At 54.3% G+C, this 24112-nt stretch overlaps 2 protein-coding genes across 6 annotated transcripts in view; one reads left to right on the forward strand and one right to left on the reverse strand.

Annotated features, from left to right (window-relative positions):
- Window positions 1–3045: 3045 nt before the first annotated feature.
- On the reverse strand, window positions 3046–14124 carry ATOX1 (antioxidant 1 copper chaperone). Of its 2 annotated transcripts, XR_002888567.3 has the most exons (4): window positions 13968–14123; window positions 11970–12045; window positions 8227–8402; window positions 3046–3301 (listed from the first exon to the last, which is right to left on the reverse strand). XR_002888567.3 is itself a non-coding variant. In XM_024103719.3 (3 exons), the coding sequence occupies exons 1-3, from the start codon at window positions 13971–13973 to the stop codon at window positions 8278–8280; spliced, it is 207 nt and encodes a 68-aa protein (XP_023959487.2). In that variant the 5' UTR covers window positions 13974–14124; the 3' UTR covers window positions 8226–8277. The 2 variants fall into 2 exon arrangements, 1 of the variants encoding a protein (XP_023959487.2); XM_024103719.3 differs by lacking the exon at window positions 3046–3301 and having other exon boundaries at window positions 8226–8402; window positions 13968–14124.
- A 7638-nt stretch (window positions 14125–21762) lies between these two features.
- G3BP1 (G3BP stress granule assembly factor 1) overlaps window positions 21763–24112 on the forward strand; it is a 35956-nt gene continuing 33606 nt past the window's right edge. The window contains exon 1 of one of the 4 annotated variants that reach the window (XM_065555108.1): window positions 21763–21946. The gene's annotated coding sequence lies outside the window, so the exon portion shown is untranslated. The remainder of the gene's footprint in view (window positions 21947–24112) is intronic. The other 3 variants (XM_065555110.1, XM_065555111.1, XM_065555109.1) reach the window with 3 other exon arrangements.

Genomic DNA, 24112 nt, shown 5'->3' on the forward strand with positions numbered 1-24112 from the left:
GGGAAGGGGGAATGCAGCGAATCAGGCTTGCGCCGCTCGCTCTGCTCTCACATAACATTAATCCTGCTGAATTCTTTGGGGATTTTACATTCACGTGCTCGGAATGCCGCCGCGCTGCAGCATGTGTTAACGGCCGCCTGGTACGAGCAGCTCTGTGCTCGGGGGAACATTCTGCTGGTCAGCACACCCCCTCCGGGGCAGAAGGGGTTATGGAACAATGAGCCCTCCAAGTTCTGCTCCCTGGGGGCAGGAGGTGGGGGGAGGGGGTGGCAGGGAGCAAGCAGCGGGAGGCTCTATGACTATGCTCCTTCACCACCTAAGGGCAGGTATTGCCCCAGGCCCCCTCTCAGCCCCAGCTAAGCAAAGAACAGGTTAAGCCTTGCCTGACCTGCTCTTCACACAGCCCATTGGCTCAGGCTACACTCGGGGCCAGGGAAAGACCCCAGTGCCCGGCAGGATCTGAAGTACATGGGAAATGAGCGACGGATGCCTGTCTGGTTCCAACCAGGCAGGAGCACACACCACCGTTGGCAGGGTCTGTTCTCGCTGGGCATGAACACCCCACTCCTCTCTCTTGGGCCCTCCAGCCCTGGGGAGGACACACTGCCGCTGCCCACTCTGCGCCACCCGAGGCACGAGAAGACGCCAACCTCCGGTGCCAGCCAAGTTTAACACATAAAAGCCCCCAAGCACGTCGCTGTGGGATGCGATCCTACCCACCAAAGGGCTGGGAGGGTTTGTCTCCACAGCAAGCTGCTGTTACTGGCATCTGCACTGGGCACAGAGGCTGCTGCTGGAACCCACCAGGCTGAGCGCAGCAGGAAAATTACGGAGGCCGTAATGACAGGGTTTTGTTCTCGTTACGAGATAATGGCAGGGGGAAGAGAGCAGTGTCCTAGGATAACCATCGCCCACAGCTAGACACATCCAGAGGCATTTCTCAAACCCCAAGGCAGATAGGGGCACAGGGATGGGCATCAGCCCCGGGATATCGGTTCGCTCCAGTGAATTTGTGTCAGCTGCATCCAGGCACCAATGATGGGTCTGTCATGCATCCGCCGCTCCCAGCAGCCGCTCAGCTGAACCGATAGCGAGAAGTTTGCACAGGCTGGGGGAGTCAAGGCGTTGTTCCCAGCTTCACCCACATACAGCAGCTTAATCCCACTCCAGGCCTTATCTCCTGCCCCAAACAAACCTACTGGCGTTTAAGGAATAAACCGGCTTCCGCTGGCCTGTGTTTTTAGTGAAGAGAGGCAGGCCTAAGGGGCAGAGGTTAATGGCATCTGGGGGGATTGTGAAGTGCTGCAGAAAGCTGCCTTGGTATGCAGGGCGCCCCAGAGTGCTCTGTAAGATAGGCCGATACTTGGGCTGGCACACGTAACAGCCATGCTGTGCTCGACCACCACTCACCCATCCCCTTGTCCCTCTGAATCTGTTTTATCCACAGGGGGAGGCTCCCACTTCATTGATGATTAACTAGAAGCGCTCTGCACCGGGCTTCCATGTGCGTCTGCAAATGGGGGCCCAAGGAGAGCTCCCCAGGGGCTGCCCATCTCTCCGTGGGTAGGGGCTGGGCACACGGGAGAGAGTGCGGATGCTGTACCAAGCTACCAGCCACAGTGACCGATCAGGGTCGTACAGCGACTGCCTCGGGTGAGCTCTGGGCAGCACTGAACCCGCCCACCGCCCCACTAGCATGGGGCACCGCGCCACCAGAGCCACGGCACAGTCAAGCCCTTGCTGTGCCTAGCGCATTTTGAGATCCACTGCTCTGCCATCGGTAGCGTAGATGGGACCCGTAGGTGCACGGCTCGTGGGCAAAAGCTTAGGAGAATCCACCCTGACGTTGATGGGAGCGAGGGGGCCAGCATCTCTGGGAAACACCAAGAGGGGAGGAGAGAGGAAAACAAAAGAAGAGTTGGGGAGTGGATTCTGCGGCCATAGCAAAGACATGAGCGAAAATTCTCTGATTTATAGTGGGACGGTCAGTGATTTTCCTCTACCAACGCAGCAAGGCCGCAGCGCCTGCTGGTTTGGCAGGGAGGGCTAGCTCCTGAAAGACTGCTCTTTCCACTTAACTACCACTGAGACAGAGCGGGGAGCTGTGCCTTCACGTCACACCGTTCCCTTCACCTCCTTGTCAAGCTAACGCCAGACTTCCCCGCCCCCTCAAAAAAAAACAACAACAGCCAACGCGTGTACGTTATGACTGGCTGCTAAAATGAATGCCCAGCCGTGTCTGCCATACCTGGGCGGGAAGGAAATCCAAAGCAAAGAACATCGAGTCAATAAATAAAGCTGGTTAATGCGAACCCAACGGTGAGGTGAAGAAACTGGGTGCATAACAGGCTGGCCATGCCAGAAGGCTAGGTTTCACCCCCTCCGTTAACGTGGCTCCAATGCACATCCTGCGTAGTTCTTAGGAAAGATTCCATAAATACTAGCAGTGTTGGCATTTGATCATAGAATCAATCATAGAATCAGACAATCAGAAGATGAGTGTTGGAAGAGACCTCAGGTCGTCATGTAGTCCAACCCCCTGCTCAAAGCAGGACCAACCCCAACTAAATCATCCCAGCCAGGGCTTTGTCAAGCCGGGCCTTAAAAACCTCTAAGGATGGAGATTCCACCACCTCCCAGCTGGGATCACGAGGTGCTATTGTAATATAACTGTTCCCTTGGATAGGGGGAAAATGATACTGTTAAAAGGAAGGGACTGATTCCACTGTCCAAAGGATCCGCTCAGCAAATCTTGTGCTTCTCCCACATTTCGAGGCCCCCCGCTGCAAAGTCTGACTATAACAAAAGGTCCACTGAGACACCAACTCATGTGACTTATCACCTAATCAGCATTTGAACTCAGCTCTCCAGAGACATTATCTCAAGCCGACTCTGTAGCCAGCACACAAGGCTCAGTGCAAGTTCCCTGGAGAACAAGAAGCTTGGAGATCCTCTCCTAAGTAACAAGCAGTCTCCTAGTTCTAAGAGCCCTACTTGTGCATCGGCCACCTCTCCCGGCTGAAGAAAACACCAGGCACCAGAACATGTATTTGAAAATAGAAGCAGCTCCTTCGTTTACTGCAAGGCCAGAGAGGGAGAGCACACCTGAACCCTCCATTTCAAGAGGGGAGTTTTACAAACTATGGTTCAAGTAGATCCTGGTCCTTTACTCTGAGGGTCCTTCCTCCTCCCAGCCTTCTTCTTTCCAACATCTGGCAGGGTAACCGGGGTCAAATGACAGAGGGTGGCGACAGATCTGTATACAGGCCATCTTCTCACTGAAGCCATCATGTTAGCACTCCTGCAAAAACAAGGACAGTGGGGAGGGGAGTTATACTGGGGTGCCCCCTGCTGGTTAAACCTTAAAGGAAACTCAACAACCTGACATCTAGTCAATTTCAAAATAGGAACTGAACAGTTCCAGGTATTAACTCCCCCGGGGACCCCCCAGCCAGTGCATGTGGTTTCACAACTAGTATCCTCATTTTAAAGAAAAAATCCTCTCCCTTCTTGCAGTGTGCAATATTCGCAGGAAGTAACTGGCTGTATGAGAAGCATTGTGTCAGATGTAAAGCAAACTACCAGAAAAGAGAGGAAAACATTTACTGTCCTCCAGCTACACTTATCTAGGGGGTTCTTTGTAACAAGGGTAGACAAAGGATTTTCGAAGAGCAATTTTCAAGTAGCAACAGCAACAAATATAATGTACGTGATCCAAGTCCAGTGCTTTCAATTGTCAGAGCGCTACACTAAAGATAAGGGCCAGGTTTTCAGAGGCAATGGGCATGTGCACCTCCCATTGACTTCAGTAGGATGGGTCAGCAATCCTGCAATCCTGAAAATTTAACCCTAAGCAAAGAGTCCTACAGGGTGGATTGATTTAAAATCAAGGCAATTTAAATCACCAACTGGAAAGCCTCAATTTAAATAATCAATTTTAATCAACTTTTCCATTTGTCCTTCAGGTGCATTCTCATTGGTTGATATAACCACTAATACATATTGATTTACAACTGAACAGACAGACCCTTTACAATAGATTTGGTCCATCTTTTTGCTACCTAGGAGGGTAGGCTATAATTATGTACATTTATTTATGCAATTATATAAGTAAATATTTTCAGATTCTTATTAGTTGTACATTTAGTATGTTAGAAAATGGTGAATGATGGGCGGGGTCATAAATATTCATAATTTGAGAACTTAGCCAATCAGAGCTCAGGTAGGGAGAAGCTAACAGTATGAGACGGAGACTGAGTCATAAAAAGATTAAGTGACTTGCCCAAGATCATATAATGAGTCACCTGCAGAGCAATGAACTCAGGACTCCTTGGCTTCCTATTCTTTCCTGTTCACGGAATATTTCTTCAGTATTTTATGTTTAAAAACAGTCTGAGATTTCATAAATGTTTGTGTTACTCTTTTTTTTTTTTTTTTTTACTAATGACATTTTCTTAAAACCAGGATCTTTCTTCAAACAACATTGTAGAAGAATTCAGGGCTTGTCTATATTAGCAAAGTCGCACTGATTTAATATCAGTTTTGTTAAACCCATCTAGTTCAAGCAGTGCAAATCCCTAACACAGACACACTTAAACCAGTTTAATCCTCACTTCAATTGCTTTATCTTAATTCAGGAATTTACCAACACAAACTGGTTTAAATGCGTCTACATTAGGGATCTGCACTGCTTGAACTAGATAGATCTTAAATCTACTTCATTAAACTGGTGCAACTTTGCTAATGTAGATGAGCCCAGATGCCAGATGGACAGCTTGGGATATCCAAGGTACAGCACAGTGTCAGCTTCCCCTCCCTACCTCACCCCACTTGTCTCTCAACCCTGCCCTGGAGAAACAACCTCTTGTGGCAGGAGGACAGTTCAGTCTGTAGCCTCTCCCCTAAAGGTCTTAGAGGACGTGCAAGCTGCAGTGATGGCTTCTTGGCTATCTACCCACAAGGAACCGGACTGACACCCACAAGTGCTCCATCTTCTGCACCCTCATGTATTCAAGTCCTCAACTAGGTTAAAAAACTGACTTGAGGTTGGTGCCTCTTTAGTTAATGAGCAATCTCCTGAGCCATCGTCTCTCTGGGTCTATGTCCTGCTCCCTTTTAGCGCTACTGAGACACCGGGGACCTTGTTGGCTGGGTTGTTTTGTGTTGTTCAGTGTTTGTTTTCATTGATGGTACTTTCCAGCAGAGCGTAGATTCAGCTGGGAATGGTGCTAGGCTGGTGTTCTTCCACCTCCCCAGAAAAAGTAGCCCAAACAATTAAAAGTCCCATGAAATTCAAACTATTTCCTTTTCTGCTTGTTCTCACTGAAGTAGTGTTCAGCATTACTTGGGCTTAGTAGCAGATAAGGCCCAGGGCCCTGTAGGGAAAAGGGGTTGGTTTCTGACAGCACTAAAAGCGAGACCTGGTCATGTCCCTAAGCGCTAGAGGCAAAGACGGGGTTCCCTGAGCTTGCTGGAACTGGCTGAATCAGCCTTCCCCTCTTTCATGTGGCCTACTGGATAGGGCACTGGGCTAGGAATCCAGAGAGCGCCGTTCTATTCCTGGTTCTGCCATGGACCTGCTGGGCGACCTTGTGCCTCAGTTTCTCCATCTGTAAAATGGGGTTAGTGATACTTGTGACAGTGTACCCCATAAGGCTTTATGGGGGGGTGCTTATAAATGTATGTATGACATAACTGGAATATGTTTTGTGCTGCCTGTGCCGTGTAATATATCTCCGTAAAGGTTATGGTCTACTATACCTATTCATCCTATTTGTACATATATATCATTTTCTACTTGAGGTTAAGAATATGGGTTGTACGCTTGCTTGGTTTCTAAGTAAGTTTTGTGAGGCATTTGGTCAGCTTCTTTAGGAAGGAATTTGCCAGGTTAAGTACCTGATCAGGAAACACTTGGGGAACAATGCATCTTGGAATGCTCCAATCCACATAAGAAGTCTTCCTGGAGACATGCAAGATACTATGTGGACAATGGCTTCGGCCTGTAAAGACTGTCTCATGCAGGGAAATGTGACTTGCCCAGGTGACTCCAGAACTCCATCGTGGAGCTGGACTTTGCATAGGAGGGAGGGGGGTCTCCACCCACAAGAGAGAGTCTGATTGATAGCTCTTTCTCGATTCTGTGGGTGGTGGTGCATGGCCGTTCTTAGTTGGTGGAGCGATTTGTCTGGTTAATTCCGATAACGAACGAGACTCTGGCATGCTAACTAGTTATGCGACCCCCGAGCGGTCGGTGTCCAACTTCTTAGAGGGACAAGTGGCGTTCAGCCACCCGAGATTGAGCAATAACAGGTCTGTTTAAACCCGTGAGAGACCCCTCCATTTGGGTCTTCAGCTGGCTAAGGAAGGAGCCTCTCCACCCCCCCAGGATACTTGAAGGGAACTGGAACAAAGGACAGTAACTACAGGGGGTGTGAGTGATTGCTGGACCCAGGCTAAACGGAGATTAGCCTGTAAAAGGGAGCATTCTGGAACTGGTGAGGAACTTATCTGTATTTAGTTTGATTAGACATAGATTTGCACATTTTATTTTATTTTACTTGGTGAGTTACTTTGTTCTGTCTGTTACTACTTGGAACCACTCTATATGCCTCCGAAGAAGTGGGCTGTAGTCCACGAAAGCTTATGCTCTAATAAATTTGTTAGTCTCTAAGGTGCCACAAGTACTCCTGTTCTTTAAATCCTACTGTCTGTATTTAATAAAATCACTTTTTATTTAGTAATTTACTCAGAGTATGTATTAATACCTGGGGGAGCAAACAACTGTGCATATCTCTCTATCAGTGTTATAGAGGGCGAACAATTTATGAGTTTACTCTGCATAAGCTTTATGCAGGATAAAACGGCTTTATCTGGGTTTAGACCCCATTGGGAGTTGGGCATCTGAGTGCTAAAGACAAGTACACTTCTGGGAGCTGTTTTCAGGTAAACTTGCAGCTCTGGGACAAGTGATTCAGACCCTGGGTCTGTGTCGGGGCAGACGGGACTGTCTGGCTCAGCAAGACAGGGTGCTGGAGTCCTGAGCTGGCAGGGAAAACAGAAGCAGGGGTAGTCTTTGCACATCAGGTGGCAGCTCCCAAGGGGGTTTCTGTGATCCAACCCGTCACAATACTCGCCTCTTTTGTCAAGTGCCCTGAGATCTACAGATGAGAAGTGCTCTGCGAGCACAAGGCATTCCTCTCTCTGAGCGGGGGCTCAAAGGAGAAGGATCAGGCCTAGTCAGGCTTCCCCAGTTCCTGCTCCAGTGGGCAGAAACGTTGGCTGCAAAAGGCCTCCTTTAACCAGGGGAGAAAGTCTAGCCTGGGAGGAGTATCAGCCCAGGAGAATGGCAGATTCCCTGGCCATTTCCCTGTCACATCTGACATGCTGGCACGGAGGAGGGCGTCTCTCGGAATGAGGGGCCATCAGGGGGAGGAGAGAGCCCCTCTCAGCCTCATCCCTCCCCCTATACACACACCGTTTGGTCATCTTGGGGTGGGAAAGGGAAGGAGCCACCCTCTGGCTCCCCTGAACAGCCTGCTAGAGCAGAGCCCGGGGACACGCAACCCCCCCAAACTCGCCCTTTGAGAGATCACATGTGGCTGCTGAAGAAGTAACAGTGATGCAACCACAACAGGGCAATTGCTAGAACCAAAGCTCATATTTGCAGCCAGTCAACATGGTGGAGGGAAGCAGACAGGTTTCCAAATGTAAAGTCTGCGCAAGGTTCCCCCAGAAAGAGCAACAGTTCTTGAATGTCCCTCACCCCAGCCCTACACACGTACCGCTGCGGGAGCATCAGCTCTGCATTCAGAGGGGCCAGTCTGTAGGCTTCCGGCCATGCTGGCTGTGAACGCTTCCACCTCAGATCGAGATCCCGTCCCGGATGGGGCAAGGGGCTGGTGCCTCCTGGCAAGGAGGGCAGGGGAGTGGGATGTTACGGTGGTTTTAGCTTCCGTACCACAACTGAGCACCGGCCAAACCTTCCTTACGTGCCAAACTCGACACTGGCCATGACTCCCCAAGTCCCACCTCACTGGCTTCACAGCTTAGCCTGCTGCCCAGCTCTTCACACTGGAACGTGCCCAAACCCTGCTGCTACTGCACTGTCAGGGCTGCCCTGACCCAACATCACTTCACGTGGGACCCTGGGCAGAGCGGGTGAGCTCAGGGTTCCTCCTCCGTGTCTTGCATCCACTAGCTGTGTAAGGAGAGCAGCAGACTGACCTCGTTTGGGGTGTGGAGAAAGCCTGACCCTCGGACCCGTCGGCTCAGGGGTTATTTCTCCCCCAGGTAGGAGGCGCTCTTCCCGGTTTTCTTCAGCGTGGCCAGCAAGGTGTCGACGCTGTGTTCCGAGTCGATGCACACCTTCTTGTTGGGCAGGTCGATCTCAAACTGGACACCTGGGGGAGGGGAAAGGATACTCCACATGTGAGAGGAACCAACCGTGCAGCCTCCAACCAGTGCATCCACCATAGCCATCACCCCCCGACTCTTCCCCCTCCCTTATGGACGGGGTAGAGCTGATGCACTGAGTAAGAACCAGGTGAGCAGGCTGAAAAAATAAACAAGACTCGGGTAGCGTGTTCCCATCCTTGCTCTGATGCAAACTCGGACATCACCCAACCATTGCTCCTGCTCGGACATGCCAGTCCTGCCCCACCGGTACAGGCCCCCAACCATGCAGCTTCTCATGCTGCTAACTCAGCCTTTTGACTTCTCTGCAACCTCAGGAGAGGGCACGAATACCCCTCTACTGCATTTCTTTAGCCCCTTTCCTCCACGGGTCTCAGAGCGCTTTGTGGGGCTCCTTCCCCACAACCTCAGCCCCTGGGAGGAAGGTACAGCCTGTCTTATTAGCCCTCTTTCACAGAGGGGGGAACCGAGGCCCAGGGACCTTGTGTGACATTCCCCAGGGTCAGACAGCAAGTCAGGAGCTTCTCAGCCCATGCCTCCAACCACCAGAAGTCCTCACCCCCTTGGTTTAATTAGAGACAATCCTTAAAAGTGTGACTGGCGAGGAAAGTGCTCAGAAGCAGGCCAAGGGTGCAGGGATTCAGGATTGAGCTGAGAGACAGGAATTTAGTTTCCAGTGGCCCCCAGAGCAGAGTCTCTCTCTGTCTGCTGGGGTCTGAAAACGTAGACACTCAGGGCACACCGTTAACTAGAAGAACTACCCCCGGGATACATGGAGTACATCGCACAGAGCGGGGCAGTCAAAGGATATTCTGTTAACGCAGGTTTTGTGCGCCTCCTGCTGGCATGTCAACATATTACCACCACCAGACAAAAAGATTACCGTGACCTATCCACTTCAGAGCTCGCCTGCTGCCTCCCGCCTGGCCCTTCCCTTCCAATGGCAGCACTGTCTATGGCCCCCAGAGCAGCATGCAGTTACTCCAACGAGAGGCTAAGCAGCAGGGCTGGACTGATTCAGTGCTAGCCCTGCCAGCCTGCTGGGAAATGGCATTTTCCTGATCTCTTCCTGATGCCGCAGGGCCACTCAGAGTGAGAGGCATCCATGTGAAACCAGAACTGGCATGAGCCACCAGCGCTGGGTGCATTTGCATTCATTCAGAGCGCTCTGACGTTTCTTTGCCCTGTCAGTTACTGTTCCACCTGCCACGTTGCTAGGGAGCGGCCATCGGGTTATCTGGGAACCCCAGCGTGGCTTTCTTGGTACATACAGCTCAGCAGACACCAGCGTCAATATTTTATTTTATTTTATTTTGAAGTCTATAATAAATAAAAGTTCAGCTCCAGCAGGCCAATTGGAGTGCTGGGCATTCCTCTGGTGATCTTCGCTCTCCAGCTGAAACTTGGGCTAACCCACTCTCAGTCAAGCTGAACAAAGCTGGGCTTTCCATGAGGAGTCACTCCTCTACTGGGTAGGGAAGGCAGCTGCCAACTTACCCACCCCGGGCCGACTCCACTCCTCTTAACACAGAGGGGGGCTGGGGGCTGTCGTTTGGAAGAGGTGGTAAAAGCACCTGGATGGGAAAGTGCAGGCTCCTTGATCAGTGGCTGGGAAGGTCGGCCTGTTTCTCCATAGTCACTGCAGTGATTGGCTCCCTGTGCTTGGCAGGGCCGCTGTTCTGAAGCTGGCAATATCCCTCAGGGGAATCACAACAGCTCTCCCTACGGCAGCAGTGCACGGGGAGGAGTATGCTAGAGGCATCAGGCCTCTGCTCCTTCTGCTCTCAGGGCCTGGTCCAAAGCCCAGTGGAGGCAGTGGAAAGCCTCCCAGGGATGTCAGTGGGTTTTGGAGGAGGCCTTGCACTGAAAGGAGAACAGAAACTGCTGCAGTCCGGTGATTGCAACTTCCTGCAGTTACAAATTAGTGCCGAGCAACTTTCCTCCCCCCGCCTCAGCAAAGGTCACAGCGTCCAATTAGACATCTTGCCACTGCAGATCAATAATTAGTTACTGACTAACCGGCTGCGGCAGGGGCTCCCACAGGAACAAGGAGTGGCTTGACCCCCAGCTCATCTGCAGGGGGAGGGCAGGACTGAGTTTGGAACAGGCAACCCTCCAGCCCCCAACTGTTCCTCTCTGAGCGTGGTTGGGCAACACCGTGCTAAGCCGACTGCAATGGCGGCCAAAGTCCTTTCTGCTTCTCTTTGCCAGGAGTCTTTCCCCAGGCCTGGGCCGGCAAGTGCCCCGAGAATGGGCTTGAGAGGCCCCATCATCAGACTACAAAGGAAGAAGGGCTGGCTCTGAAATAGCCAGAAGGGGTGGGGCAGGGTGGATTTTCAAAAGGAACGGGCACGTTGTGTTTTAGATGTCGCCCGCCTCTCTGCCAAGGATGCCCAGAAAGGAGCTGCATAAGCCCCCTGCAGGGGCTCTGTCCCTTGCTGTCTCTCACAGGTGCAGCATTCATGCCACTGCATGCCCCTGCTTCACCCCCCTTCTCCTGGCTGCCCAGAAATGCTACTTTGCCCAGGCAAGTTTCTCTCAGGAGAAGATCACCTGGCAGACTCTTGTCTGTTGCCAGGAATGCAACCGATCACTGACAGAAGGGCCCCAGCTGGGCCAGAGGTGCCAGCCCCAAGGTGTTCAGGTAGCAGCAAGAGTAGCCGGAACATTCCCCAGAACCAGTCCTGAAATGGTGCCACACATGGCGAAGTGTAAACCGAACGCTAGGAACAAAAGCAGGAGCCGGTTTTGCAGAGAGGGGAGCAGGTGAAGGCTCTAAGTGAGGACCCAGCTCTTTAGGGAAGTCATTTATAACATACAGGGTGAAATCCTGGCTCTGTTAAAGTCAACGGCAAAACTCCCCTGGGGTTCAGCAGGGCCAGGATTTCATGGCCCTTCATCCAGGCCAGACAATCCACACTGTGCCTTGACAGGCTACGTCACCTGCCAATAGAGCAGCTCCCTGTTGGTGAAGGGCATCGTCTGGCATGCCGGAGCTTCCAGGACAAACGCCACGGCTGGTCAGTCCAAAGCAACATCCTCTCCTGGGGGGCTGCACTGTCTCTTACCACGGGGAGTCAGCAGAACGAGGCCTTCCCTCCCATGTGGGGATTGAGAACTACCCCCGGTGACAGGTGACTTTACCAGGACACAGTGACCCCGGTGATGCTCGTTTTAACTCCACACACAGTGCTAGGCAAGCAACAGCTGTGACCACGGAGATACGGGGAAGGCAAGATGCCTCTGCGAATAGAAACCACTATCCAAATGTTCTGGACATTGCAATTGGCCTGTTAATGTCCCAGACACAATGATAACACCACAAACTCTCGGTGTTTGGGCCAGAATGGTTCTTCTGACGCAAGGGCTGCCGTGTGCCAATCATTAGCTTGAGGCGGGGGCCAGTCTGAGTGGGGCACTTGGACCACAGTTTCCATTTCATTGCCACAGGAGCCGTTGGTCCCTTAAGGCGAGTATGGAAACTCCCACATCCGTGAAAGCTGTTTGCTGATCCCCGTGCAATTCTCCACCTGGCTCAGAGCAGTGCCACTCACCTCCCAGCTTGTTGAGAACGCGCGTGACCGCGTTGGAGCAGCCTTCGCAGGTCATGTCGACAGAGAACTCGTGCTTCTGAAATAAGGAAGAGAACAGATTGGAGACAACCAGGAGCCCTTCTTGCTTTGTCAGCAATGATCCCAATACACTGGCCTGGGACCTCTGGAGACCTGGGTTTGAAACCCTCATAATGTCCCATACAAAAGGTGCTCTCACCCCAATCCTACCAGGCCGTGATCGTAATCCAAACACTGCACACGTACTCCGGCATAAACCCAAGCTTTCTGCAAACTCCAGCATATCTAGTTACTTTATCTCATTGCTTCCTTGTGTTCCACAACCTGTCTGTATTCCCCTGCTGTGTTGTCTTAGACTCTTAGCTCTCTGAGGAAGGGGCTTTTTCTTACGCTGGCCTAATGTAACAGGATCCTTGTCCATAACTGGGGCACCTAGACACCCCACTGCAATACAAACAATACTACTGTACCTTGAAAACATGAGTAAAGGGACATGACTGTTACATTGTTAAAACACCACCACCATACATTTTTAATTATGATCCTAGCAGCTACTCAGAGATACTCTATCAGTAACATACACTATATCTGCCTGTCTTATTAATGAACATATTCAGTTTTTTTTCCCTCACACTAACGCTGTATGTCCGCTGTGCAGATAATAAAACCAATTGGCTTCATTTTACTGCTGCTTCAAGGCTATGGGCTCCTTGACCCTAGAAAATTAGGTTGACCCAGTTACATCATTCGGGGGTGTGAAAAATCCACATCCCGTGAGCGACACAGTTAAGCCGACCTACATCCCCGTGTGGACAACGCTAGGTCAACAGAAGATTTCTTCCGCCAACGTAGCTGCTGCCTCTCGGAGAGGTGGATTCGCTACATTGACAGGAGAACCTTTCCCTTCGGCGTGGGTAGCGTCCACACTGAAGCGCTGCAGCCGTAGCGTTTTAAGTACAGTCAAGCCCTTAGTCAGTTTCTGTCCCCCTCCCACAGCATTTGAGTTCCCAAGGTTCCAAGGGAAAGTTTCCATCCAGAAAGACAACCATTTTTGTTCTCGTTGACATTTTAAAAATTCATTAAGGTTAGTTTGATTTTGAGAGAATTTTCCCAAATGAAAAACTTTGGAAAATCCCTCCCCTTCTGTTAAACTGGGTGCAAACATCTGAATGGGGGCAAGAGGTATAAATAAGGGGCATCATGGACCAAGCCCTCCATCGGGCCAGGCGCTGTACAAACACAGTCCCTGCCCCGAGGAACTTACAATCTTTGCAAGCCAAACAGAGACTACGTGATACAGACAGACGGGGAGCAGAAGGAAGCAATGAGCACACTGCTCGGCCCGATGACAAGCAGTGGTCTCAATACCCCAGCAGCCTGACCTTCAAGCATTTCCTAGCCTCTACAGCAAAAGAGAATGGTACGGATTGGTTTGGAGGAGGAGAACGAGCTCGTTTTGCGGATGTTTGGCTTCTCCCAAGCGTGAGGATAAGGATCCCCCACGAGTAAGACAACCAGGTGCCATTAACCTGTGCTGATGACTATCTCCCAGAGGCCCCCTAGCCCTAGAGGCCCGAGCGTGTCCCCACTGTAGCTACTGTAGCAAGTTATCCGGTTTTCAGGCAAAAGCCCAGCCCTGAACCAGTTTCCCCTGGTCCCTGCTGGGCACAACATTCACTGGCCCAGGCCCCCCCAGTTTTGGGGGAAGCCCGGATCCGCCTCTGAACTTCGCATCCGGACCCCCATAGAGGGCCGAACCTCGGCAGGCTTCGGGCGAATTCGGATCAGACGCCTCCCTAGCCAGTGGGAATCCAGGCCGGAAAGGGCCCGCTTCGCAGAGGCGTGGGCCCGGGGATGCTCCACCCCTCCGGCAATGGGGGGCCCGTCCCCGCTGCACCCCCGGGGTTCACGCCCCAGCTCCGGGGCAGCCCCGGCCCTGCAGCAACCGCGGCTCCCAGCCCGAGCGGCCGCGGCACCCACCGGCATAGCCGCGGCGGGCGATGCTGCTCCTCTCCCGGCTCCGCGCGGACTGGGGCACAGGCCGCCGGTACGTGCCGCGCCCTGCCCAGCGCCGCCTCCTCCTCCCGGGGGCAGGCTGCTCGCCCGGCCGTGCACGCCTCCCCTTGTGCCGCGGGAGGGCGCGGTGCTCCCTGCGCTCCCGGCCCCGGCCCTGCCTGGCGAGCTCCGGGGCTCGCAAACGGTGTCATTATTGCCATGGGGGACAAATTGACCCCAGTCCTGGCTTTACCTCCCCTCCCGGGCTCCATAACCCCCCCCCCCTTTGTAGGATTAATATAATCTCCCATGGAGCTTTCTGGGGTGACACAATCGCCCCCTCCATTTCCCCCCCTGGCTGAACCCCCCCAGACAGAGGCTGAGAGCTCATATGAGCCCCCGGCACAGTAGCCCAGGGACACTCAGCCATCCCTATTGGACCCCAGGCTTTTAGGGGGTGTCTCAGGAGCATCCCCCCAGCATTTTCGGCCGTGCCAAAGCTGTGGACACCAGGACGGGGACAACGGGACCGCTGCCTTCTTAGCTGACGCCTTGGGGATGAAACTGGGGTCTTCCAGAGTTGAAAGCATGGGCTGGAAGAGCTACAGAGCTGCCCTACACGGGGCTGTAACAGACCCATAGCTTCTGTGGCTAGCCTAGAAAGGGGAACCTGTAACACAGAGGAAGAATAGATGGGTCCTGCCCAGGTAGGGTGACCAGATGTCCCGATTTTATAGGGACAGGCCCGATTTTTAGGTCTTTTTGTTATATAGGCTCCTATTAACCCCCACCCCCATCCCTATTTTTCACATTTGCTGTCTGGTCACCCTATGCCCAGGCAGGCCATAAAGATGGAGAGCCCCTGAGGTTTGGAGCCCTGCAGTTGTCCAGATTCACTTAAAGGGAGGTGTTATGTATTTATTTATTTATTTTAAAGTGATTGTTACTTTTTGGGTTGGAACAGCCCAGAGACTTGGGGAAGGCCCGTCACAGGCATGTCGCTGTGTTCCCATCGCGCTAAGGGGGCCCAATAATTGCTAATGTGCATCATGGACTGGCCAGGAGTACTACCCCGCACCCAAACGGTGCAAGCCTCACAGGCTATACTCTGCCAAGCTAGTTCAAGGGGAGTGTCCATCCAGCTGGCGCTCCCCTAAGCATCCTGCCGCCCGGACATCGCTGGCACACAGCGCCTTTCTGTTCCCAGGTTTTGGGCAGGCTCAGGGCACGGTTGACCCACCATTTGTTACACAAAAGCTGTGTCTACACCAGAGAATAGAACTGCTCCTAAGGGACTCTCTGCTGAGGAACTGGTTTAAGTGCAGCTGGCTGGCCTGCTGCATTCACACAGGTCACGCTGCATTGTGCCTTGACCCTGCCCACCCACACTAGTGCTGTTCTAAACCATTCCAAGTTGCGGTGACTTCTGTGTATCCATCGCACAGTTCCTGTTCCTGGAGCGGCTTCTAGAAATGGTGGATTCTGCAAGATTTTGCAATGCCACCACTGCACCAGAGGGCAGTAGCCAGAAACTCTACATGGAGGTTAACTGAATAGGGAGGACAAATCAAAAAGTGCGGGGCAAGGATTGAGATCAGAAGTTACTTGCTACTGAGAGAGAAAAGGTAATTGTGGGAGGACTGGAGTTCTCTGTTCATGCTGGGATTAAACTGGTTTAGGGTGAGCTGCCCAGCATTTAGACCTGCCGAAAGCAAATTTAACCCAAGCTATATTTGGCATGATGCATGTGCGCTATTTGGAGCACTTTCGTGGAGGACCCAATGTTTCATTAGGAACCAAATGGATTTTAGGCTGGTAAATTTCTCTAGCATAGGTGAGACCCAAATGTAACCCCGCACACTTACATTTCTCCTCCCTTTTCTACAGAGCTGTGACTGGGACAGTAAATCAGGGTTTGAACAATTTAGGATGAAGGGTGAATATATTTTTTTTTTTTTTAGAGTAGCAGCAGTGTTAGTCTGTATCCGCAAAAAGAACAGGAGTACTTGTGGCACCTTAGAGACTAACAAATTTATTTGAGCATAAGCGTCCAATGAAGTGGGCTGTAGCCCACGAAAGCTTATGCTCAAATAAATTTGTTAGTCTCTAAGGTGCCACAAGTATTCCTGTTCTTTTTTTTTTTTTTTTTTTTTTTAAATAATGAAAGTTTTCACTCCTGATTAGGAAATGGATTAAAGCTGATGTCAAGAGCAGATGCTGAGAATCTGATTGGGTTTGGGGAAAGGAGACTTTCTCCCAGCTGAACTTGCTGACAAACTGCTCCATAAGAATGTGTGTGAGAGAGAGCAATAGAAGTACCTGCTAAAAGAAAAGAGATTTAAAAGGAGGGTGGGGGCGTTAAAGAAAGAAGTTGGTGAAACAATTGGTAAAGTTCTGAATCAATGGTGGATACTTAACAGCTGTTGGGAAATTCCACCATCCTTAGTACAGAGCCACATGCACCCTGGAGATTAAAGTGGTAGTCCTCAGCATTGGAATAGAAAGGGTGTTGGTGGCGGGGAGAAGGTCTCACTGGTGGGGAGATAAGTGAGGATTAGCTGCCTAATGGGCTGGAGGGAGCTGGCTTGGCTTGGTTGCTTCAGGAAATCAGTTGTAAGAGGTTATTAAACTGTATAGGAGCAGAACCCTGACCAGCATGGGATAGAGCATTGAGTGAAAGCCGGATAGGTGTTCTGGTTTTTCTGCTTTAGAATAGGTCGGGTGAAATGACAGACAAAAATCCATCTGGGAACACTGGAATTGCAGGTACACCTCTACCCTGATATAACGCGACCCGATATAACACGAATTTGGATAGAACGCGGTAAAGCAGTGCTCCGGGGGCGGGGCGGGGCTGCGCACTCCAGCAGATCAAAGCAAGTTCGATATAACGCGGTTTCACCTATAACCTGGTAAGATTTTTTGGCTCCTGAGGACAGCGTTCTATCGGGGTAGAGGTGTATCTCCCAAGCTCTGGCTAGCGAGCTGGTGGTTCCTGTCTTTGGCCCCCATCCCAATGCACTGCATTAAACTAATCTTTTGAAGAAATGGAGTGAAAGAAATCTGCATTGTAAATTGGAGAGTAGGGGGTGATGGGGAGGAGGTGCTGCACAGTGGGACTGAGAGGCATGGGCAGTGGTGTAGAGATTCCAGGATAATCGGTGTTGAAAGTGTGACAGATCAGGATTGAGATGCATTGGCCGAGCTGTTTGAGGAGCCCAGGACTGGAATAGAAAGGGGCGTGGCAGGTTGGATTAGATGAACTGCATGGGGAGCTGAGGACTGGAATAGCAGGCCTGCTGCAGGGCAGGAATGAGGTGCGTTGGCAGAGCTGTGTGGGGCCAGACAGGAAGTGCACTGTGTAGGAGGGAGTTACAGGCAGCAACTGACCACTGTGTGCCTGGCTCACCCCTCCCTTGTAAGAGCACCAAGCTTCAGTTGGATAAATAATCTGAATGGGGAGCATCTCCTGCAGGCCCTTGGCCAGAGCAAGCTAAGTTGCTTCTTAAAGCAATTGTTCTTTGAATCAAGCTTAACAGCAGGTTCCAGTTGCCAGTCATGACTCTCATTGAATTAGCTGGACATGGGCCCACCTCAAGGGAGGCAGGGTGGAAGGTGATACCAGCCTTGAGGCCCAGTAGAACAGGGGTCAGGACGGATGTCATTTCACTGCACATGGAGATGTCGTCTTGTTTCACGGCTGTAAAAGTCGGTGCTGATGTGATCGTTTTTATAAGAACGGGGGTTATTCGAGAGACCACGCTGCTGCACTGTGCCGTGTGCCTCTCTGAATCTGTATCACAAGGGTCCCAACTGTGGGGCTGGGAGAGGGGTTATTTTACACGGCTGTCCCTTGGCTTGTATTAAACTCTGCAAAGGCCTTGCTACTGATTTATGAGCTGGCAGCTTGCAATGTGGCTCCGGATATAAATAGCAAAAAAAAAAAGAGGGGGGGGAATATTAATGCTGAGGATGGCATAATGCCAGCTGTAAATCTCCGTACAAGAGAAGAGGGGAAGAGGCTTACACAATGGCTTCTTAAAAGACTGCCCGCTAGGGGAACAAGAGGCATTAAGTCCCTGCTATAGGGTCAGATGTTACCCTCGCTCTGACAACACCTTTGATTTAGCTGGTTTGCACAGGATGTAGGTGAAGGGAAATTTTGGTCCTTTGGAAGAAGAGTCAATTCGGTCCGAGCAATTGTCCGCCCCCTGTCCACCACCTCCACAGACTTGCTGAGGTACAGCAAAAATAAACACATGCTTTAGGAGACTAACCTCAAGCACTGACAGCTTTTACTTCGTTAAAGTAGGGATGTGGTATGAAAGCTGCTGTTACGTTATGGGGCTCTTTAATCCTTTCAAGTGACGGAACGCAATGCGACTTGGATTTTATGTGATGGATCAGTAACTGGGCATCTCTTTCCACTTGGACAGTGATCTTTTTAGGGTAGAGAACTGAAAAGGCAACGCAAAAAACCTCAACTCCAGGCTCATTTTGGTGACTTGTTTGTTATCAAAACTCTAAGAGCAAGTTTCAGGTGGATTGATTTCTCTATTTATTTCGGTAAGAAATTGTGAAAGAAGAACGCTAATGCACAAACAGGTGAACTAAGTTATTTGTCTTCTCATCCAGGTGCTCCTGCACTCAACTCCGTTTGAGGTGAGCATAGATATCCAGTCTGTGCTTTTCTCACTGATCATAGCGGGTGACCTTTACTGATCTGATATCCAAGCGGACTTGTCACTTGGGATGTTTGCTGGGAAATTCCCAGGATGGAGTTTGGTGTCTAATGGGAATGGTTTTTATCATATTCCTATGCTGAAAATTCTTAAGAGCAGGCCCTTCACTTTCCCAGTGGGTTAAGGGAGCAGTGACGTTTGAGCACACCTGCCTCACAAGCTGGTAGGGCTTGGTAAACCCAGGGAGCCCTGGGTCAGAACCTTTTAGAGGATGCAGTATCAGCCCCAAGGGCGATGGCACTACTGAACCTTGATACTGAATTACATGTTGTGGCAGCCCCAAGGAAATAAATGGGAATGGAGACGATTTAGTGCTTTGCACAAAGTGGAGCAGCAACAGGACTCTTCCAGGGAGACTGGGATGGTGGGAAAAAGCACTGAGATACCATGATAATCAGTGCAGCACACGTGCCTAGATGAAGACAGGTGGCAACACCTGTGTGGGCCATACTGTGGTATGGAGACCGTGCAAGGCCTGGGCCTAGCGGGAGGCTGGCCGTGCAGGGGTCCGGAGGCTGGATGTGGCGGGGTCAGCAGGTGACTGGGCCGTGCAGGGGTCCAGAGGCTGAGCGAGGCAGGGTCAGCGGGTGACTGGGCTGTGCTGGATCTGGAGGCTGAGGGAGGCCGGGGCCCAGTGGGAGGCTGGCCATGCAGGGATCCGGAGGCTGGACGTGGCGGGGTCAGCGGGTGACTGGGCCATGCAGGGATCCGGAGGCTGTACGTGGCGGGGTCAGCGGGTGACTGGGCCGTGCAGGGGGCCGGGGGCTGGACGTGGCGGGGTCAGCGGGTGACTGGGCCGTGCAGGGGGCTGGACATGGCGGGGTCAGCGGGTGACTGGGCCGTGCAGGGGGCCGGAGGCCGGACGTGGCGGGGTCGGCGGGTGACTGGGCCGTGCAGGGGGCCGGAGGCCGGACGTGGCGGGGTCGGCGGGTGACTGGGCCGTGCAGGGGGCCGGAGGCTGGACGCGGCGGGGCCGGCGGGTGACGGGGCCGTGCAGGGGGCCGGAGGCTGGACGCGGCGGGGTCGGCGGGTGACTGGGCCGTGCAGGGGGCCGGAGGCTGGACGCGGCGGGGTCGGCGGGTGACGGGGCCGTGCAGGGGGCCGGAGGCTGGACGCGGCGGGGTCGGCGGGTGACGGGGCCGTGCAGGGGGCCGGAGGCTGGACGCGGCGGGGTCGGCGGGTGACGGGGCCGTGCAGGGGGCCGGAGGCTGGACGCGGCGGGGTCGGCGGGTGACGGGGCCGTGCAGGGGTCCGGAGGCTGGACGCGGCGGGGTCGGCGGGTGACGGGGCCGTGCAGGGGGCCGGAGGCTGGACGCGGCGGGGTCGGCGGGTGACGGGGCCGTGCAGGGGGCCGGGGGCTGGACGTGGCGGGGTCGGCGGGTGACGGGGCCGTGCAGGGGGCCGGAGGCTGGACGTGGCGGGGTCGGCGGGTGACTGGGCCGTGCAGGGGGCCGCGGGCTGGACGCGGCGGGGTCGGCGGGTGACGGGGCCGTGCAGGGGGCCGGAGGCTGGACGCGGCGGGGTCGGCGGGTGACTGGGCCGTGCAGGGGGCCGCGGGCTGGACGTGGCGGGGTCGGCGGGTGACTGGGCCGTGCAGGGGGCCGGAGACTGGACGTGGCGGGGTCGGCGGGTGACGGGGCCGTGCAGGGGGCCGGAGGCTGGACGCGGCGGGGTCGGCGGGTGACTGGGCCGTGCAGGGGGCCGGAGGCTGGACGCGGCGGGGTCGGCGGGTGACGGGGCCGTGCAGGGGGCCGGAGGCTGGACGCGGCGGGGGTCGGCGGGTGACGGGGCCGTGCAGGGGGCCGGAGGCTGGACGCGGCGGGGTCGGCGGGTGACGGGGCCGTGCAGGGGGCCGGAGGCTGGACGCGGCGGGGTCGGCGGGTGACGGGGCCGTGCAGGGGTCCGGAGGCTGGACGCGGCGGGGTCGGCGGGTGACGGGGCCGTGCAGGGGGCCGGAGGCTGGACGCGGCGGGGTCGGCGGGTGACGGGGCCGTGCAGGGGGCCGGGGGCTGGACGTGGCGGGGTCGGCGGGTGACGGGGCCGTGCAGGGGGCCGGAGGCTGGACGTGGCGGGGTCGGCGGGTGACTGGGCCGTGCAGGGGGCCGCGGGCTGGACGCGGCGGGGTCGGCGGGTGACGGGGCCGTGCAGGGGGCCGGAGGCTGGACGCGGCGGGGTCGGCGGGTGACTGGGCCGTGCAGGGGGCCGCGGGCTGGACGTGGCGGGGTCGGCGGGTGACTGGGCCGTGCAGGGGGCCGGAGACTGGACGTGGCGGGGTCGGCGGGTGACGGGGCTGTGCAGGGGGCCGCAGGCTGGACGTGGCGGGGCCGGCGGGTGACGGGGCCGTGCAGGGGTCCGGAGGCTGGACGTGGCGGGGTCGGCGGGTTCTCGGCGTGCTGGGGTCTGTGCAGATCCCTGGCTGTGTAGAGGGTCCCACGGAGCCAAGGGGGCAGGGGCCACTGGCCTGGGCTGCTGGGGGAGGCCAGGAGGCTGGGGGAGGCCTGGGCCCTGGTGCTGCAGGCTGGGATAGCCGTGGCGGGCTCAGTGGGCTTGCAGCAGCCTGGGGCGGGATGGGGAGCAGGCGGCCCTTCCCTCCAGCAGGGGGGGCGCTGTGTGCTGGCTGGGGAAGGGCAGCCCCTTTCTTAGTCGTGCGTTTCCCTTTAAGAGGCTCTGGTCTCCGGCCTGTCAGTCACGCCCAGTCGTGCTGCCTAATTGGTTATCGCGCTCAGTGCCGGATTGAGTGCCGCCCCTATCTAAAACGGGGTTTACCTTGCTAGATTTCAAGGACGCCGCTGTACGGCTCAACCACGCTACTAGGGCATCTGAGTCCCCGCCTCCTCCATTCTCACCTAATAGCGAGAGGTGCGTCGCCTCATTGGCCAGCGGGGGAGTCAGTTGAGCTTTGTCCTACCTCTGTGGCTGAAACTACAACGTGTGTTGGCTGGTACTTACGTCGCTCATATTAACGGCCTCCTGCCTCAAGGCAGTGGGATAGGGTGGGTTGGCTGCCACTCAAACAAGCACCGCCCTTTTTTCTCAGCACTGGCCAAACGGCGTCCGAGCAGGGAAGTGCGGCGCTCAGTGATTGGCTGGCGGGTTGCGGCGAGGTTAGGCTGCGCGCCGGATATATGCAGCCGGCGGGTGAGCACGCCGTTGCGTGAGGTCTTTCCATTCCCCGGCCGGCCTGTAGCGAAGCCTCCTGCTCCAGTCCCGCTCCGTCCGCAGGTAACGGGGGAGGGGGCCCGGCCGCGGCCTCTCCTTCGGGCTGCCGGGAGGGGGGCGGCTGCGAACAGCCTCACGTCCTTCCCGGGGCGGCTGCGCTCCCTCCCACTCCCGGCGTCACCGACACGCGCGGGCCGGGCTCGCCCAGGCCGGCGCGGGGGGTCCGGAGCTTCTTCGCGGGACGGGCAACAAATAGGGCGGGAGGAACCTGGTGTTCTTTCCCCCCAGGCCCGGCAAGGTGTGGGGCGGTCTGTCCCCCGCGTCTGTGCCCCTGTGGGGAGCTCCAACGGCGGTGGCCCGGGGCTGTAAGCCCCCGGGGGGGGCAGGGTGGTATATGTGGGAACGGGGGGTGGGGCTGTAAGTTACCGGGGGGGGGTCGATGTGGTGACTGTGGGAACGGTGTGGGGCCCGGGGCTGTAAGTCACCGGGGGGGGGGGGGGGGCAGGGTGGTATATGTGGGAACGGGGGGGGCCCGGGCCTTAAGTCACTGTTGGGGGGCGGGGTGGTGTATGTGGGAACGGGGGGTGGTGCTGTAAGTTACCGGGGGGGGGGGAGTCGATGTGGTGACTGTGGGAACGGTGTGGGGCGCGGGGCTGTAAGTCACTGGGGGGGGGGGTGTATGTGGGAACGGAGGGGGCGGGGCTGTAAGTCACCGGGGGGGGGCAGGGTGGTGTATGTGGGAACGGGGGGTGGGGCTGTAAGTCACCGGGGGGGGGGGTGTCTATGGGAACGGCGGGGCTGTAATTCACTCAGGGAGGAGGACGGTGGGGAGCGGGGGGCCGGGGCTCCCGCAGCTTCCTGACCTGCGGGGATCAGAGTGCCCCATGCACACAGGCCGGAGAAGGGGGCTGCCTGCGCTGTCTGTGGGGACAGTAAACCCCGAGCAGTTTGGGCTAGAACCGCAAAACCGTTTCACGAAGCGGTTCCTTTGCTTTGAAAGCCCTTGTGTGTTTGGCATCCTGGATGTGAGCAGAACCTGCCTCTAGCCCTACGGAAAGGAGTGACGCTGTAGAAATGAGTAACCGTTGTTGGAGCCGTGGACAATAGTGTTCTCGCTGAAAGCAAACATTTAAAAGGGGGAGGGGGAGTTCAGAGGAGGGACCCAAACAGAAGAAAACGAAACTTCATTGTGTGAGGCTGGATACAAAGCTGCAAGCTTTGTTCTGTGCTTTACATAGCCTGTGTTTTTCTATCCAATATGGAAAATGCCCACATGAGGTAGCTAGGCTGCAGAGTTTCTTCCTGGGTTAAGGTGGCATGGAAAAATACCCACCCGTGGAGAGGATAATACTTGGCATTTGTGTAGCCTTAGTCACCTGTAAATCTCTGCATCATACAAAAGAGGATAAATTTCACCCCTCCTTTGCAGATGGGGTAACACTCTCATCTCTGGCATTAAATGATTTATCCAAGGTCACACAGCAAGACAATGGTGGAGCTGGGATTAAATGCAGAACTGTGTATAGAATAGTGTGTCTGAAGAGCGCCCAGTCACTTGCGAGGCCCCAGACTGACTTGATTGTGAAAGCCCTACCTGTATTACTGTTCATCACTTTGGATGCCTTCCATAGAGTTAGTTTGTAAGATTGTACTTGGAATTACTGGTATGTGGATGTTATCTGTGTGGTGAGACATCTGCATTAAGCATTATGTATATAATGTATTCCATGTGAAGGAAGTGGCATCTTCCTATATGGATGTGAGGAGTGTTTGCAGCAAACAGCAATGTTTCCAGTCTGCTATTTTGTCAGGCCCATCCTTTCACAGACAAATGACAGCTTTAGGAAATGTAGAGGCTACCAAGCCCTGAACATTGTAACTTCTAGCTGGTATAAATAAAATCATTTGGAATGTATGTTAAGCCATTATGCATATCTTCTCAGCCGTGTTTCAGCTATTGAGGCTTACTTTCTCCTCTAGAAAATTGCATCTTCTGTACACTAAATCAGTCACTTCACTTATTCATGGGCAAAAGGGGTTAAGAAAACATGCTAGGTTCTCAAATAGGATTTCAGGGAAGATGAGAGTGGACTGCATATTTGCTGACAGACTTAGATTCTCAGATGTATATGGCAGTTGTTGTTTGTGGTAGAATGTTCACACTTCACATCTTTCAGAAGATACTATGCATTTCTCTAACTTGAAGTAAAATCAAGTCATGACTTGCAG

Source organism: Chrysemys picta, chromosome 8 (assembly GCF_011386835.1).
Source record: "Chrysemys picta bellii isolate R12L10 chromosome 8, ASM1138683v2, whole genome shotgun sequence".
Taxonomy (NCBI): domain Eukaryota; kingdom Metazoa; phylum Chordata; order Testudines; family Emydidae; genus Chrysemys; species Chrysemys picta.

Coding starts and splice junctions, on each gene's coding strand:
- ATOX1 (XM_024103719.3), bottom strand. Junction 8,403..11,969: donor CGTTCTCAACAAGCTGGGAG/GTGAGTGGCACT, acceptor CCCCTCCCCCAG/GTGTCCAGTTTGAGATCGAC.